The sequence below is a fragment of the Pan paniscus genome, chromosome 1 (genome assembly GCF_029289425.2).
Source record: "Pan paniscus chromosome 1, NHGRI_mPanPan1-v2.0_pri, whole genome shotgun sequence".
In the NCBI taxonomy this organism is placed as follows: domain Eukaryota; kingdom Metazoa; phylum Chordata; class Mammalia; order Primates; family Hominidae; genus Pan; species Pan paniscus.
Genome location: NC_073249.2, coordinates 165,498,506 through 165,515,471, shown reverse-complemented (window position 1 = coordinate 165,515,471; position 16,966 = coordinate 165,498,506). Strand labels below are relative to the sequence as shown.

The 16,966-nt window shown below is 40.8% G+C and overlaps 1 protein-coding gene across 2 annotated transcripts in view; it reads left to right on the top strand.

The window, feature by feature from the left end:
- NFIA (nuclear factor I A) overlaps positions 1-16,966 on the top strand; it is a 381,707-nt gene that overhangs the window by 262,888 nt on the left and 101,853 nt on the right. For both annotated transcript variants that reach the window (XM_034966293.3, XM_034966283.3), the window contains exons 5-6: positions 6,767-6,884; positions 13,450-13,577. In XM_034966293.3, coding sequence (XP_034822184.1) covers positions 6,767-6,884; positions 13,450-13,577 — 246 coding nt within the window. The remainder of the gene's footprint in view (positions 1-6,766; positions 6,885-13,449; positions 13,578-16,966) is intronic.

Sequence of the window (16,966 nt, the reverse complement as noted above, 5' to 3'; positions counted from 1 at the left end):
CACGTGCGAAGGACCTGGGTTGCAGCCTCCTTATGAGAGTCTAATGCCTGATGATCTGAGGGGGAACAGTTTCACTCCGAAATCACCCCCCTACTCTGATTCATGGCAAAATTGTTTTCTATGAAACTGGTCTCTGGTGCCAAAAAGGTTGGGGACTTCTAGTGAGGAGTAAGTGGGATGATGTGCTTAAAACACTTAGCCCAACTTCTGGTTCATAAATGGTGCCTAATAAATCGTGATGGTGATGGTGGCAGCAGTGGTTAGTGGTGGCAGTTCATTTTTGCCATAATTATTATTAGAATTACGAGGCCCAAAGAGTTTCAGTGACTTAATCAAGTAAACAGGTGGTGATTGGCAGGATTGGGAATCTAGACAATCTCTCCCCGTCCTAGACTAGCATTTTTTATGCCCCATGATATCTCTTTATAACCTTCAAAATGCATCTCAACCTAGATAGGGAGAAAATGTTACATATGAGACAAAGCATGATAAAGCCCAGAGTCAATTACAAATGGAGCAAAACTGGATTTCACAATAAATGGAACAGAAAGGCAGTGCTGTGCTTGGTCCAGTCCTACCTAACGTCTCCACGTTTGATTGGCAGCGGCTGCATCGTTTTTATAGCACACCAGAAGGCAGTTAGTCTTTAACCTCAAAAACCCAATGTGATAACCTGGGCAGGCCAGAATTTATGTGACATTGGACAAATCATTTAACCCTCCACAACTTTTATTAGTTTCTTAATTTTCAAAAGAAGGACTTAATGCCATTATTAGTTAAAAAGTATACTGTGTTACATATATCTTACTGATATTTTATATTTGTTAGAAGAATATGATCATTTATTTATGCCCTTTCAAGTGCACAATTGGGAACAGGTCTTTGAGACCTGTTTGCTCTCCTGGAGGAGGTGTCAAATTTCCATTGTAAAAATTCTATTTTCTTTCCCAGCAGCAGAGTCTTGGCCTCCATTCCCTTCTGCTGGGACACTTGCATCAATCTTCTGATTTCCCCACCTCCAGAATCTTAGCCCCCTTCCATGCATTCTGAATATGGTTGCTGTCTTAGTCTGTTCTCATGCTGCTATGAAGAAATACCCGAGACTGGGTGAATTGTAAAGAAAAGAGGTTTAATTGACTCACAGTTCTACATGGCTGGGAAAGTCTCGGGAAACTTATAATCATGGCAGAAGGCACCTCTTCACAGGGCAGCAGGAGAGAGAATCAGTCCCCAGCAAAGGGGGAAGCCCCTTATAAAACCGTCAGATCTCGTGGGAACTTACTCACTATCACGAGAACAGCATGGGGGAAACTGCCCCCAAGATTCAGTTATCTCCACCTGGTCCCACCCTTGACATGTGGAAATTACAATTCAAGGTGAGATTTGGGTGGGGACACAGAGCCAAACCATATCAGTTGCCTTATGATTGTTCCCAGGTCCACAGTGATCTTATCACTTCCCTATTCAGAAACTGTCTTGGATCCCACATTTTTTTTTTTTTTTTTTTTTTTGAGATGGAGTCTTGCTCTGTCGCCCAGGCTAGAGTGCAGTGGCACGATCTGGGCTCACTGCAAGCTCCGCCTCCTGGGTTCACACCATTCTCCTGCCTCAGCCTCCCGAGTAGCTGGGACTACAGGCGCCCACCACCACGCCCGGCTAATTTTCTGTATTTTTAGCAGAGACGGAGTTTCACCGTGTTAGCCAGGATGGTCTCGATCTCCTGACCTCATGATCCGCCTGCCTCAGCCTCCCAAAGTGCTGGGATTACAGTCGTGAGCCACCGTGCCCGGCCCACTTTGCTTCTTATCTCCAAACTTATGCACATACTTTGTCCTTTGCCAAGAAAGCCTCTCCTGTGTCCTGTGCCTCTTTAAATCTGAGCTGTCCTCGAAGGCTCAGCTTAAGTGCCCACTCTTCCTGGAATCAAACCTTTTTCTGATCTCACAAGCCAATGGGATCTATGACTCCTTTGAACTTTCCTAGCACATTCTTTGCATTTTTCCTATGAAATTTAGCATGTTCGGCATTGCATTAGATATTCAGGTATTATTTTAGTATTCCACTTAGGTTGTAAACCTTTTGGGGACAGAGACACTGTGTATCTTTTTATCATTTCAAGTTTAAGACAAATACTATATGTGGGAGTCAGTGTGGCGCAGTAAGAAAAGCCCAGGTTTTGAGGTCAATATCCTTACATTTTAACCCTGACTCTCTCTTTTTGTCTTTTTGTAATCGAGGACAAGTTATTTAATCTCACTTCAAGGCTTCGTTCTCCTCATCTAGCAAATGCACTTTGAGGTTTGAGAATGAAATTAAGTACAGTAAGTACAGTGCTTATCAAAACATGGCATCATGGGTGCTCCAAAAAGCCTGCCTAAAGCCCACCTCTTCAGTTCTTCATGACCTGCCAAAAGCTCTTTCTGTTCTCCAGATTAGAGGTACTGAGAATACCCAACCCAATGCAAGGATACTTTGATAGGGACTGCTCCCCTCAAGTGTGAAGCTTTCTTTTTGGCTGTGACAGTGTCACTGAGTCAGAATCCAACCCAATAAGCCAACTGTCCATGTGATTCATACCCAGGCAGTTGCAGGGGGATGTTCCTTTATAAAGACTCTTGAAGAAGGCAGAGTTTGGGTCTGTGAATTACTAGGATTATTTAACTCAGGTTGTGAAACCCATTCTCATTTCAGAAACTTAGTGATGTTTTAAAATTCAAGACACACATAACCAGTTTGCCAAGCTCTCAAGTTACTCATCAGAAGTCTGATAGACACTTTCGGGAAGTGCCAGGCCACCTGGTGCCATTTGCCACATTACAATTCCAGTGTACTTAAGTGGTTCACAGGAAGTATATATATGACCAAGCTAAGCCCGTTTATGTGGGCTTAATTATTTTTTAACGTCTGGAAGGTGGGCACACCATGTTTACACAGGCTTTTCTTTTTCTTCCCCTATTCTGGCTCTCTTGACATTTAAAAAAGATAAGGCAAAAGACATTTTTCTAGGATAGATAAAGTATTAAATATAAGTGCAGCTGGATGTTCACCACGAGCTAGGAGGCCTCTTCTTCTCTCTGTCTGATCAAGTCCCTCACATTCACACTTTGCTCTGTGTTCCTCTCCTTCCAAGAGCGAGGGAGTGAGAGCCAGACAGTGTCCGCCATGCTCAGGAATGAAACGGCTTCTCCACCCAGTTGAGGCCTCATCTCCCTTCTGACATTTGTGAAAAACATCTAAATCCAGACCTATGACACTGATCAGCCTTATAACTCTTCTTTGGTTAATGAGAGGTGTGAATCTCTAATCTCCAGGAAGGCACAAAGCATTAAGTACCTACTGTATGTCAGCTTGCTGGGAGTGAGGATGAGTGATCTAGGCTCATATTTGAGTAATCTCCCCCACCCTTCCTCCATAGCCTATTTCATACATAAAAATTACCTAATAAAAGAGGAAATTATGCAAATAAATTTAATATAAAAAGCAAATTAGGGAATGACTATCAGAATTATTAATTAGAACCCTGTTTACACTTATTGTCAAGCCTCACCATTTTTTTTAAACGAAAGGCCCTTAGAGCCTGTTACTGAGAGATGTGTTTGAATTTCAGAAAGTAGATGTGAATTTCAGTCTTCCATTTTTTTTAGCAGTGACTGTTTTTGTATATTGACAGTTGTGATTAAGGTTTATTCATTGGTATTAATCAAATAACTAAGTATTTATTCTTAGAAATTGTTTTATTTCCTCATACCGTCCCTCGATTCCATAGTTCCATTATGGCACCTCAGTTCACCTGGTTTCCCAAGTGCTAATCGTGGGAGTTATCCCATACTCCCCTGTTCCCATTATTATGATAGTCAAGAAGTCTGCATGTCTTCTTTTTATTTATTTATTTTCCAAGATTTTTATTCGAGATGGGTTCTCACTCCGTTGCCCAGGCTGGAATTGTAGTGACATGATCATAGTTAACTGCAGCCTCAAACTCCTGGGCTCAAGTGATCCTCCCATCTCAGCCTCCTAAGTAGCTGGGACTACAGGCACGTGTCACTACACCTAGCTAATTTAATTTTTAAAAAATGTTTTTTTTTTCTGCGGAGACATAGTCTCACTATGTTGCTCAGGCTGGTCTTGAACTTTTGGTCTCAAGCAATCCTCCCACCTCAGCTTCCCAAAGTGCTGTGATTATAGGCGTGAGCCACCACACGTGTGCCCAGCCAGTCAGTACATCTTGATTCTAACTCCTGAATAACTTACATCAGGCTCCTCCTTTCCATCCTTTGAGTTTAGACCCCATCCCCACTATACCTTGCATAAATGCCCCAGTGGACTCTCTGGTTTGCCTATTATATTCTTCAAGCACCCCCCACCCTTTCACCTCCATGCCTACCCTCATGACAGACTGATCTTTCTAGGTGATAAATGCAAATTTGATGATAGCATTCCCATACTTTGCTGGTCCTTCTTTGACTATTGAATACAACTCAATGCAGCAACCCATTCCATTGACCAGTGTTTACTGACTGCCTCCTGGTGTCAGGGACTATATTAGATGCTGACAGTATAATCCCCAGTTATAGTGGGGTGAGGTAAATGCTTTAAGAGCTTATAAACTTGGGAATCTGCTGAATTCAAATTTATGTTCCTTAAAGAAACCTGCCAGATCGCACCGGGCACATGTTGGCTCATGCTTGTAATCCCAGTGCTTTGGGAGGCAAAGGCAGGAGGATCACTTTAGACTAGAAGTTCAATACCAGCCTGGGCATTATGGTAAGACCCCATCTCTACAAAATAAATTTTTAAAAAATTAGCCGGGTGTGGCGTAGCATACTTGTGGTCCCAGCTATTCCGGAGGCTGAGGCAGGAAGATTGCTTGAGCCCAGGAGCTGGAGGCTACAGTAAGCTATGATCACACCTCTGCATCTGCACTTAGCCTGTGTGGCAAAGTGAGCTCTTGTCTCTAAAACAAAGAAAGAAAAACCTGCCAGATCCTTCATAACCTGACCTTAACCATCCTTCCTCTTTCCCGTGTATTCTACACTATGTCATCATACCAAGCTATCAGAAATCCAGTAAACATTTTCTGCTCTCTTGATGCTGTTTCCTCTACCTAGAAGTCCTCCATCCCTTTCAGTTGCATAATTCCTCCTTTCCTTTTAACATTGTTTCCAGGCTTCACGTTTTCTGAGGCCATTCCCTTGAACTTCTTATCCCCAGGTTAGGTTAGATAACCCACTTCTTTGCAGCCACTTCAATTTAGGAGTGCAGATGGTCCCCAGTTTACAATGATTCCACTTAAAATTTTCAGCTTTACGATGGTGGGAAAGTGACATGTGTTCAGTAGAAGTCATACTTCAAGTAGCCATACACTTATTCTGTTTTTCACTTTCAGTACAATATTCAGTCAGTTACATGAGATATTCAACACTTTATTATAAAATAGGCATATTAAGTGCATTTTAAGCTGATGATATTTTTAACTTATGATGAGTTTATCAGGACATAGCCGCATTGTAAGTTGAGCACCTGTAGCTCTATCAGATGACTTCTCAGACTTTTAAAAAATTAATCTGTCAGACTTTCTTTTCCGTTTAAGGGTAGGGACCATGTCTTTCATCTAAGTGCCTTCCTCACTCATCATAGTTCTTGGCAGTAGCAGGCTCTCAGTAAGCATTCATTGGATGTACAAATGTCCCTGGTTCATGATAACCCTTATTGTTATTTCTTCTGATGGATACTAACCTGTAATTTATTTATTCCAGTATCAAATTATGTGGGCTTAGCTCTCAAACCAGTGCCTCAATACAGTATCTATTGTTCCTGCTTTTACGTAACCTTTCAAAAAGATTATTTGCACTAATAATTTACACCACTAATTTTACGGAGTTGTTTTATAGAATTGGTACTTGTTATTTGTCCTTTGGAAAACATGTATTAAACTACTGTCAAAAAGTTATCTAAAGATTCAAAGACAGAAAATGCAAGGAATCAGTCTCACACAAGGGTCATTTCTGAAAATCACAAATAATCAAAATTAAATCAAAGGTCAGAAAATTCTTTTATAAGAGGCCAGCTAATAAATATGTTAGGCTTTGTGGGCCATATGGTCTCTGTTGCAGCTACTCGTCTCTGATAGTGTAATGTGGCAGCAGTCATAGACAATATAGAAGTGAAAGGCCATGGCTATGCTCCCGTAAAACTTTATTCATAAAAACTATGGGCCTGCCTTAAATTACAAGGTTGGACAAATATTCAGTTAAGGTGTATGCAAGATGGAGAGGTGATTCAGAGTAAAGAGAAACCACACATTTCATGTTATAAGAAACTGGGAATGGACAGCTTAGAAAGATGACTTTGTTCTCACCAAAGTTCAAAACAGAATTCCAAAATACAGATGAGTAGAAGCTATCAGGATCAGATAAAGTTAGAAAAGTCTAAAGAGTGTTTTGGCTGGTCATTCCAGAAAAGTGTAAGACCAAAATGTGGGGAAGTATTTTTGTTAAAAGCATCCAAGAATGTTGCAACCTTGGTGACAATTTACTATTACATAAAGAGAAAAGATGAAAAATATATTAGAAAAAATATGCCTTTCCTGTATAGACTATTTTTAGTCAATATTCCTTTGGAGTCATAGTTTATTACTGATTATTTTCGATTCGCTTACATATAAATGCAAAAAGAAAATGTGCTAAATGCAACACTGAGGTATGCTGTCATTGATTTTTTTTATCCACAGAACTTAACTGATTTTTGTGTGTTTTCTTAATTCTAGCACCAATAGCTGCAGGAACTGGCCCAAATTTTTCTCTCTCAGATTTGGAAAGTTCTTCATACTACAGCATGAGTCCAGGAGCAATGAGGAGGTCTTTACCCAGCACATCCTCTACGAGGTAATTTTATTGGCAGCTCTTGAAGAAGTTATGCTACATGGTTGCACACCTTGATTTTAACTCTGGGCCCACTATGCATTTAGCAATGCGCCTTTAGTAATAGAAGATACCAAAGTAGTGGGTTCACCCCCAAAAGACTGTCGGTCTCGTTGGGGAGATAAAGCAAATATGCATGTGGCAAGGTTAAATACACACACAGACACACACACACGCACACACACTAAAAAACTGTGAACTAAATTGTGTGACACAGGCTAAAAATAGTTAAAGAGAGCTTTATGCAAAAAGAATACCTTGTTTCCAGCTCTAAATGTTGGTTAGGGTTGGTGAGACAGAAAGGAAAAGGAATGGAATTCTGGGTGGGGTGAAAAATGAGCAAAGGCTTGGAGGAAGGATGGATGATGAACATAACATGTTCTCAGGAAATGAAGGACAAGGCTGGACTGCAGCAAAGGGCATATGTTTTGGCTTGTCTGGCAGGAAGTGAACACTGGTGACAGTCTCAGTGTCATGCCCACAGCAGACATTACAGCTCAGTGCCAGCTCTTTTCCCACTGAGCCCCCAAAGCTCTCAATATCCAGTTTACTGGAGTTGCCCTAAAAGGTGAAACCCATTTGATATCCTGGTGTGAGGTTATACAAATGGAAGTAGTCACTTGCATAACCTCAAGTGAGGGTGGGGCCAGACCACAGACCCCATTGTATTGAGAGACCTTAAAAACAGTAAAGCTAGAGTAGTGTAACCTGATAATGATTCTGGGGTTCTTGCTCCCTTTAACGTCACAAAGCCAAAATCAAAATGAAGCATTTTTGCAAGATCGTGTTGTCTCTAGATAACCTGTACCAGAGGGAAAGGGATTAGGCATTAAACCCACAGTATTCTTTTACAAATTGGCTTTAGCACTGGACTGTGACAACAAAGAATAGAATGGTACAGAACGATCTTTAATGTTTGTGTACTTTGCAGAAAAATGTCTGACAAAGGTATATTCCTCCTAAAGCAAGTACCTGAGTCTTATGATTTAAAACAATGCCCAAATTATATAAATTTTCCTTGGTGCACACTCGTTCTTACCTTGCCTTTATATATTTTAAACATCACTACTTAAAAAAAAAATCAACTTAGTCATCCCTAATACCTTGAAGACAGTTAAAGAAACAGGTATTCCCTTAATATAACTACCAAGTCCTACCATCATCTTTCATGTTGTTTAAATGTTCCCTTTAGTTCCCTGTAGTATCAGCTCCTCAGGGGGACAAAAAAGTCACACATCCAAAGTATATTTATAATAGAAGAAAGAGATTGTGAATACATTTGGGTGTTCATACATTTTGAGGATTTTGAATGTTTGCTGATGGGAGAGACCTTGTGTGTAACTGTACTCAGTCAACATGAAAAAGCTTTGCAAATACCTGTGGGCAGTGATTAATTTAAAAGTTTATGGGCTGTTTGTTTTTCATGTGTGTGCTGTACGTGTACCATGTACCTCCCAAACAGTGTTTCCCCCTTTTTATGTTTTCACACAATTCTCCAGCTATGTTTTATTATCTTTTGTGACTCTCTGAGAGGAAAGCTCATTATGAATGTCATTTAAAAGGCCAGTGTTGTTCTCATATTCTGCAAATAACTAACCCTGATAAGGAGCTAATTATAACCTGCATCAGTAGTTAATAACCCGGTAATATGTTTGTTTTACTCTCATTAGGCTCTTCCTAGGATGATTTTTAAAATTCTTTAAATACATAGATTCAGCAGAATTAACGATGTACAGGTTAGAAAGTGTGCCCAGAAGAATATCTCAGATTTATGTATAGAAATGTTCACCGATCAATATGTCTTCCTGCTGTGCCAATATTAATGGGTCATTTTCTCTGTGGCAGGCACCATATTAGGTGAGTTGTATACCTGTTCTGATTTATTCTTCACAATAATTTGACAACACACACAGTGTTTTCATTTAAACAGTGGAGCAACACAAAGCTCAGAGAAGTTAAGTAACTTGCCCAAAGTCACAGTCCTAGTGAATAGAGGAGTCTCCATTCACTCAGGTCTGTTGGAACTTTAAAAATATGCTCTTTTCACACAGAATCCTCTTGAGAATAGGACTGACTCTTTTAGTAAGGAACAACAGAATATGAGGTCCTAAAAAAGGAGTTTCTAGCATCTCTATTCCTCCCTGGCACTTAGTGTTTGCCATCTTGAGTTATTCTTAACCATCTTTGAGGCCAACACGTGTGCAGCCTCCCCATCTAGACAGTGAGTCCCTTGAACGACAGCGTCTAGCTCTTCCCATTCAGCAGCGAACGTTATTAGTAAGAAACAAGGACACCGTCCTTGGCACCATGGGTGTAAAGTCAAATAAGAGGGGCTTTACAATCTAGTGGTAGAGACTGAGAAGTGGGAATTTTCAGTTCAGGGGCCTATGAACACTCAGGAAAGTTAAGGCATTTTGCAGTCTTAGGAATGCTAAGTAAGACTTCTAGGCCGTAATTACACAGAGTAGGAATTAAGATATTTGGAATTAAGGTAATAGTTTTACCTTATTTTTTAGATATAATTGCTAGAAATACAAGAAAAAATTCCACGTACAAGAAGAAATAGTGCATCACTCCTTAGGAGAATATTCATCCTTTTCGTGTAGATCTTACAGATACTTTCCTGCTTCCCTCAAGTGTTTCTGGGAAAATGAGTGTGTTAGAAAGAGCAAGAAACCAAAATCAATGACTGATTCATTTCAATAGATAGATAGGTAGGTAGATAATGTGATGCAGTGGTACTGACTGTAAGTTCTGTACCCCTTCAGGGTAAACATCTTCAAAATCATAGAAAGAGCAGTGTAAAAATTGGGATACAATACATTTTTTATTCCAAAAAACTTTATCAAGATAAACCAGCTGTCAAGTTTGTGAAGTCAGAGTAAAGTTGTCTCGGAAGCCTCCACCTGTGCTTCCTAACTTGCTTCATTCCTGATCTTTTCATCTTTTCCATGCTCCCTCCAGATGTTAATTTTTTTTTTCTCCAATAGAGACAGTCTCTTTCTATTACCCAAGGTGAGTGCAGTGATCATAATTCACTGCAACCTCGAAGTCCCGAGCTCAAGCAATTCTCCTGCCTCAGCCTTTGAAGTAGCTAGGACTGTAGGCATCTGCCACCACACGCGGCTAATTTTAAAAATATTTTTTTTTGTAAAGACAAGGTCTCGTCGCTGTGTTGCCCACAGTGGTCTCTGAACTCCTGGCTTCAAGTGATCCTCCTGCCTTGGCCTCCCAAAGTGTTGGAATTATAGGTGTGAGCCACCATGCCCAGCCCTCTTTTGTCAACTTCTGAAAATCCTTGCTTTCAAACTAAGGCATCAACTGATAACTATAGAATCTTTCAACTCTAGGATTTAATACTGGCTTGGGGTATTTGCATTTTATTAGAGGATGCCAAGGAAATCAAAACCTTTAAAAACTCAGAAAAGTATCAATAATGGGAGAATGATGGACAATGGAGTTGGCCTTTGGGGCTAGATCTAACTGAATTATACTTGGATGAATCCATGTCACATGTATTTGTATGGCTGTTTCTAAGTCAGTAGCCCAATTCAGCAGTTTTTTTAGTATCTTCTGTTAGCCAGACACTGTGGTAGGCACTAGAGATTAAAAAGTATATAGTCATTTTCCCTGAAGATCTTACAGCCCCATCAGAACATATAGGCTTCTCATTTTATTTGCCAGAGTACTTCAGGGAAATGTTTATTTTTTTCTAACATGTATTCTTTCTGTTTCCAAGATGATTTCACGTGGCTTTCCATTTTAAAACAACAGGTAATATTGAATGTAGAAAGAGGCCAGAAACCATGTGGAAAAGAATTGTTATAGCAGGAGCCTGAACCAAGAGTTATGCCTTAAGTTTAGCCCTGAGCTTCCTGGTTGCCAAGGCAAAAAGGGTTATATAGTTTGCATTTCTAATAAAAGGATACAAGATAAATTTGTTCAAAGAGACCATATTTTTCTGATTATGTTTTGTAAGGAATTCGCTGTGTATATCCTCTTATAAAGGACTCCCATTAGATGTAGTTTTACGTAAAATATAGAAAAGTTCTTCAGTGGCTATTTTTCATTGAACTTTCAAGGAAAGCCAAGCAAAGAACATTAAATAAGCTATTAAAGGCATTTCCTTTGAGTACTAAGCTAGCATGGCACAGTTATGTTGCTTTCCTGTGGTCTGGCTTTAATGAGAATAGAACTTAATGGCTAAGAATACTGGAATGCCAACATTAATAATTAGAATTTCTTGCCATAAATTGGCCCTCCACATTTTTTCATTCAGATTGCTGCAATAGCTTAACTGTCTCCCTGCCCTAGGCTCCATTTTCCTGTTTTCCCCTTTGCCTTTCTAAATCTATCATCTGCACAATTACCAAAGTAACTTTTCTAAAATATAACTCCCCTGCCATTCCCTGTTTAGACTATTTCGGGGAGTCTACATTGCTTATAGGAGAAAGTCCAGACGTGCAATATCTTCTATAACCTCCACCCTTCTCACTCGCTGTGCCCCTTCTTCCCCACCTCAGCCATCCTAAACAGCTGGCAGTTCTCCGAACATATCACACTTCACTCACAATGTGGCTTCTTCCTGATAGGCTCCTCCCTTCTGGGGGTTATGTTCGAAATATCTGATAACCTGTGTGACATGAGCATACCAATTAGAACAGACACTGCCCTGCTTGCAGGGCTTTCTTTGGCTAGGTCCTGGAATGCTCCTGATCTGCAAGACATTAACCCTTTAGATTTCGGACTGTGAGGGTGTCTGGGACAAAGAAGGGGAGGCAAGGTTGGAAGAAATGTATGGAGTTTAAGACAATGACAGTTTGCCCATTGATAATATTTTTAATACCAAATGGCTGCCTGAGTGGTACATCAGCTGTATAGCAGCCCTGCCTCTGCCCTTTCCTTCATTCTTCCCTGTCTCCTTGACCCTCTTGAAGATAGCTCAGGAGCCATTTCCTCCAGGAAGCCTTTCCCGAACCCCTGGCTCATCACTGTCTCCATTGTGTGACCCACTGTACCCTGTGTGTGGTTCCATCATAACTCCTGTATTTCTCTTTTGCACAGTTTTGTTTGCCTCTCTGTCTCCATGTCTGACTCATCTCTATATCCCAGCACTTTGCACAGCACCTGGCATGTAGGATGCGCACAGTAGGTATTTCATGAATGAAACATACGAAAAATTCTGTCCCCTGAAACGTGAAGAAGAGATTTCCCAACACGCACTCCCAGTAGATATGAAATCTACTCATCCTAATAATATGGGTAGATTTGACAGTTTTATCACCCCTGCAAACTTCCTGATTCTGTGGCATTCAATTAAAACAACTACAGCAAGCATAGCAGCAGGCGGCATTTCACTACGTTTTCACTCCTGAAGCCTCAAACTGGGGAGAATATTCAGTCCTTCAACTGGAAAAAATGAGATATATTCTGGAAGTTTCTTGACCGTACCTATCCAAAAAATGAAAATCCCTACCCTGATGGAATAAAACTTTGTTTTGATAATCTTTGCATAGAGAAAGCACATAAAAGTCATTGGGCCACTCTTTTTTTATGTCTCTTGTTCTCAGGGGACAGAGCACTCCTTCTTCCTTCCTTTTTATTTGTTTTGTTCACTGATTTATTTCTAGTGTTTAGAGCAGGACCTGGACTAGCTGTGCAGTAAATGTTTTTTTGAATGAACAACTCCAAGTGGAAGATGGGAAAATGTGGCAAAAGAAAAAAAAAGCAATCCAAACTTTTCCTTTTCTTTTCTTTCTTTCTTTCTTTTTTTTTTTTTTTTTTTTTGAGACAGAATCTTGCTCTGTCGCCCAGGCTTGAGTGCAGTGGCACGATCTCGGCTCACTGCAACCTCCACCTCTCAATTCAAGCAATTGTCCTGCCTCAGCCTCCCGAGTAGCTGGGATTACAGGTGCCTGCCACCACACCCAGCTAATTTTTGCACTTTTAGTAGAGATAGGATTTTACCATGTTGGCCAGGATGGTCTCAAACTCCTGACCTCAAGTGTGATCAGCCTGCCTTGGCCTCCCAAAGTCCTGGGATTACAGGCTTGAGCCACCATGCCCAGCCCAATCCAAGCTTTTCTTGAAGGATCATGAGCCCTGCTTTTTATCCTTTCTAGGGTTCCAGCAGGGATTAAATTGATGCCCAGGTTCATTGCTGATGGCCAGGCCCCAGCCACCACCTGTGGAGATAGGAAATATGTGGCCTTACTCCCAACACTTCCAGGTGGAGGCAGGAGCTAGAGCCAGCCGCTTATTCCTCAAAGGAAACAGGAACAGGATGTGGCAGCAGCAGCAACTTGATTGACAATAAAAATCAAACTCAGACACTTGGAACAACACAGACCCAAGACTTTGTTCTACATCCAGTGACTCACCAGACTGAACCGAAGTTTAAAAGGAGTCCTAGAACTACGTTAAGTTGCCCAATTGCTTCCTCCCTTGGCTTTCTTTCAACCAGAGGTGCAGTGTCCAAGAGAAAGGTGGTTGCGATTGCTTTTAAACATGCACCCATTTGTTATTTCAGCTCCACAAAGCGCCTCAAGTCTGTGGAGGATGAAATGGACAGTCCTGGTGAGGAGCCATTTTATACAGGCCAAGGGCGCTCCCCAGGAAGTGGCAGTCAGTCAAGTGGATGGCATGAAGTGGAGCCAGGTAAGCAGAGTGGCGGCACGGGCATGTGGCTAACGCTGTGAAACTGAAAATACGTGTGGGGTCCCATGCCACGCATAAAAGTGAAGAAAGAAAGCTCAAGGTAGTTCACTTTTTCAGGATGAGCACTTGTTTGTATTGTAATCTGATTGCCACATTCATAAAAGGATGGCTGTGCAAAGCAGTAGTAATTCAACTGAAATGCAAGACTGGTGAGATGGTGTATGATTTTCTGCTCTTACATATTTTCCCCTACACCACAATCCAGCATTTGATTTGCTTTTGGTTTTTTTGTTTGTTTTGTTTTGTTTTGTTTTGTTTTGTTTTGTTTGTTTGCTTTTTTGAGACAGAGTCTCGCCCTGTCGCCCGGGCTGGAGTACAGTGGCATGATCTTGGCTCACTGCAACCTCCTTCTCCCTGGTTCCTCCTTCTTCTGCCTCAGCCTCCCGAGTAGCTGGGATTACAGGCACCTGCCACCACACCTGGCTAATTTTTTGTATTTTTAGTAGAGACGGGGTTTCACCATGTTGGCCAAGCTGGTCAATTTTTGTATTTTTAAAAGAGACGGGGTTTCACCATGTTGGCCAGGCTGGTCTCAAACTCCTGACCTTGTGATTCACCCACCTCAGCCTCCCAATTGTTTTTGTTTTTATACTATCTTTTGGTTTAGTTTTTGAAATTGTCTTTTAATCCTAATAAAAATCTATCAACTTTTTCAGCAGGATCGATAACATTCAAAAGAAGAATGGGTTCCTTGCTATACAGTTTAGACTCAGATTTTTATGTAATAAGGACACTTTGCAATATTTTTCCTATTACTGGATATCATCATGATTATTTTTCTATTTAAATGGAACAACTCTCTTTATTCTAATCTGTACTAAACTGAACAAATGATGACTGCTGGTCTAATCTCCTGGGGTAGTCTAATCTTGGCTCTGGAGTCTTGGGAGTAATATGGATAAGTCTGATCGCAAAAACTATTTGAAACCCTTTCCGATGTCTAACACGTGGGTTAGAGGGAATCTTCTCCAATGGCTTCCTGAATATGGCAAGTCCAATGGGTATAAAGGATAGAGTATGTGCCTTGAAATCAGACAGTTGGAGTGCCAACCTGGCTTCAACTCCTGCTGGCTGTGTGATTGTGGGCAAGTTACCTAGCCTCTCTGAGCCTGTGTCTCCCTTTTTATAATCTGACAATACTAATAGCTATTTCCTAGCATAGCTACTACCTAGCATAGAGTAAGTATGAAAATACTGTTCTATGGCCATCCTTCCCCAGCTTTTGCTTCAGAGTTAATTCCCTGCAAGTACAGACGAGCACCAAGAAAATTTCTGAACCAACCTCTTCATCTATAAATCCTAGCTCCCTTGTCTCCTCCCTTAATTTTTTTTCAAAAGACAATGCTCAGGGGATGTGACTATAAAGATGTAGCACAGGGAAAATGTTGGGGTGATAGAACCGTTCTGTATCCTGATTGTGGTGGTCACAGTAATCTATACAATCGTTAACATTCACAGAAGTACATACCTCTCTGCTCAAGTTAATTTTACTGTATCATAATTAAACACAAAACAAAAACACCTCAGGCCCATTGGCCGTGTCTTTTATCTTGCCCCTGCTATTAAAATGCAAAAATGTCTCTTTGCTTTGCTTCTGCCTAGTCTTTCATTCATTCACTCATTGAATAGTCTTCACTGGGGACTTCATCTGTATGAAGCACTATGCCAGGTTCTGGGAACTCAAGGATAGATGGGAAGATGGGAAGGTTATGGCCCCTGCTCTCAAGGAATTCACAATCAGAGGTGGGAAACAAACACATAAGCAGATCATTATACGGTGATATGGGAAGCGCAGAGATGGTGGTGTTAGTCTTCCGTGACTTCTGTTTCTAATTAGTACCAACCACAGCACTCAAGGTGTGGTGGTTCTTCTATGAAGGTCACACATCATCTTTTCTCCGAATTTGTGTTCACATCAGTTTGCCTAAAGTGCCTAAGAAATAGTCCCAGCCCTAAATGAGAAGGAAAATGCTGACTCTCACTGCCACTACCTGCATCGTCAGCATGACCTCTATATAGTGCCAATGAAAAGTTTATGTGCTATTAAAAAATTAAAAGATGTAAAACTTCTTTGAACCCTTTTTCAAAGGCTAATTAGAGCCCTAGTCAATTTACCTGCTTCAGTGAAAATCAGAATTAAACATATAGGTTTGGTACATTTGTGCTTGATTATTGTGTAGATGCATTTTTGTGCATATTAAAGCTGCTTTATTAGGTTGAGGTACTCAGAGCTCCCCCATCATGAGGCTGAGCTCTAGGTCCTTGCATTTACTTCCTCTGGGTATATTGGGGGCTGTGGAGGTTGATTGATTATTATAGAATATTTTGACCTAGTGACTCTTTTATTCAGGGCAATTCCTATTCCTATCTGTACATTATGATTCAAACGATCATAAATTTTAACATTTGAATACCTGAATCCTTTGTAGTCATTAAATAACTGAAGTTTAATGGCTGAATCCTTTTTGGTAAGAGGTGTGTGTGTGTGTGTGTGTGTGTGTGTGTGTACGTACACATACATATTCTTAGAGAATCCCTCACAATTGTATTCCTGGACTGACTCTCCATTCTCTATCCCCATTTCATTACAGAAAAATGCAGTTTCATGGTATATGTTTATAGGGAGTGATAGAAGACAGTGGATAAACGTACATTTGGCCATACTCAGCAAGCGCAGAAAGTCATAATTGCAACAAGGCCTGAGGGGACATTAAAACTCAACTGAAGGATGTTGCACATGTTCTTGGTGACTTTGGTGTCATTAACTCACACCAGCCATTTTAAATGGATAATTTATGCTGCCAGATGGTCCTTTTTGGGGATTTTCCATAAAGCCCAATCCCCTTTTTGGCACAGAGAGCACCTTTATGTTGTTCCCACACTTATGCAGGCCTGCATAGCTTTTCCCCAGGGGTACAGTTAATTGAGTAGGAGGCTTTTAGTAGTTCACATGTAAATTACCTTCAGAAATATGTTGGGAGTTATGTATATCTGAATGCACCAGCAGCCTCTTGGTTGCCTACATTTGGGATAATTCTCTCAAACAAGTACTAAGGATACTGTGTTTAGGCCTCAGATGTGACACAGGAAGCAAGGCCTGTACCTGCTCCTCACTCAGAATGCTTTGGTTTCCGTTTACCTGCCTTAAAATGCTTTTCCAGGACTCCCTGGCCAAAAGAGGGCCAAAGGTTGCCAGAAGAGACAAATTTCCTAGAGCAACAGGAAGATTGTGGAAAGTAAAACAAACCAGACATGCAGTAAATTACATGGGCTATTTCAAATGTCTTTTGTAGTATCCTGTTCCCCATTAGTTTATCTCAGCACTTTTA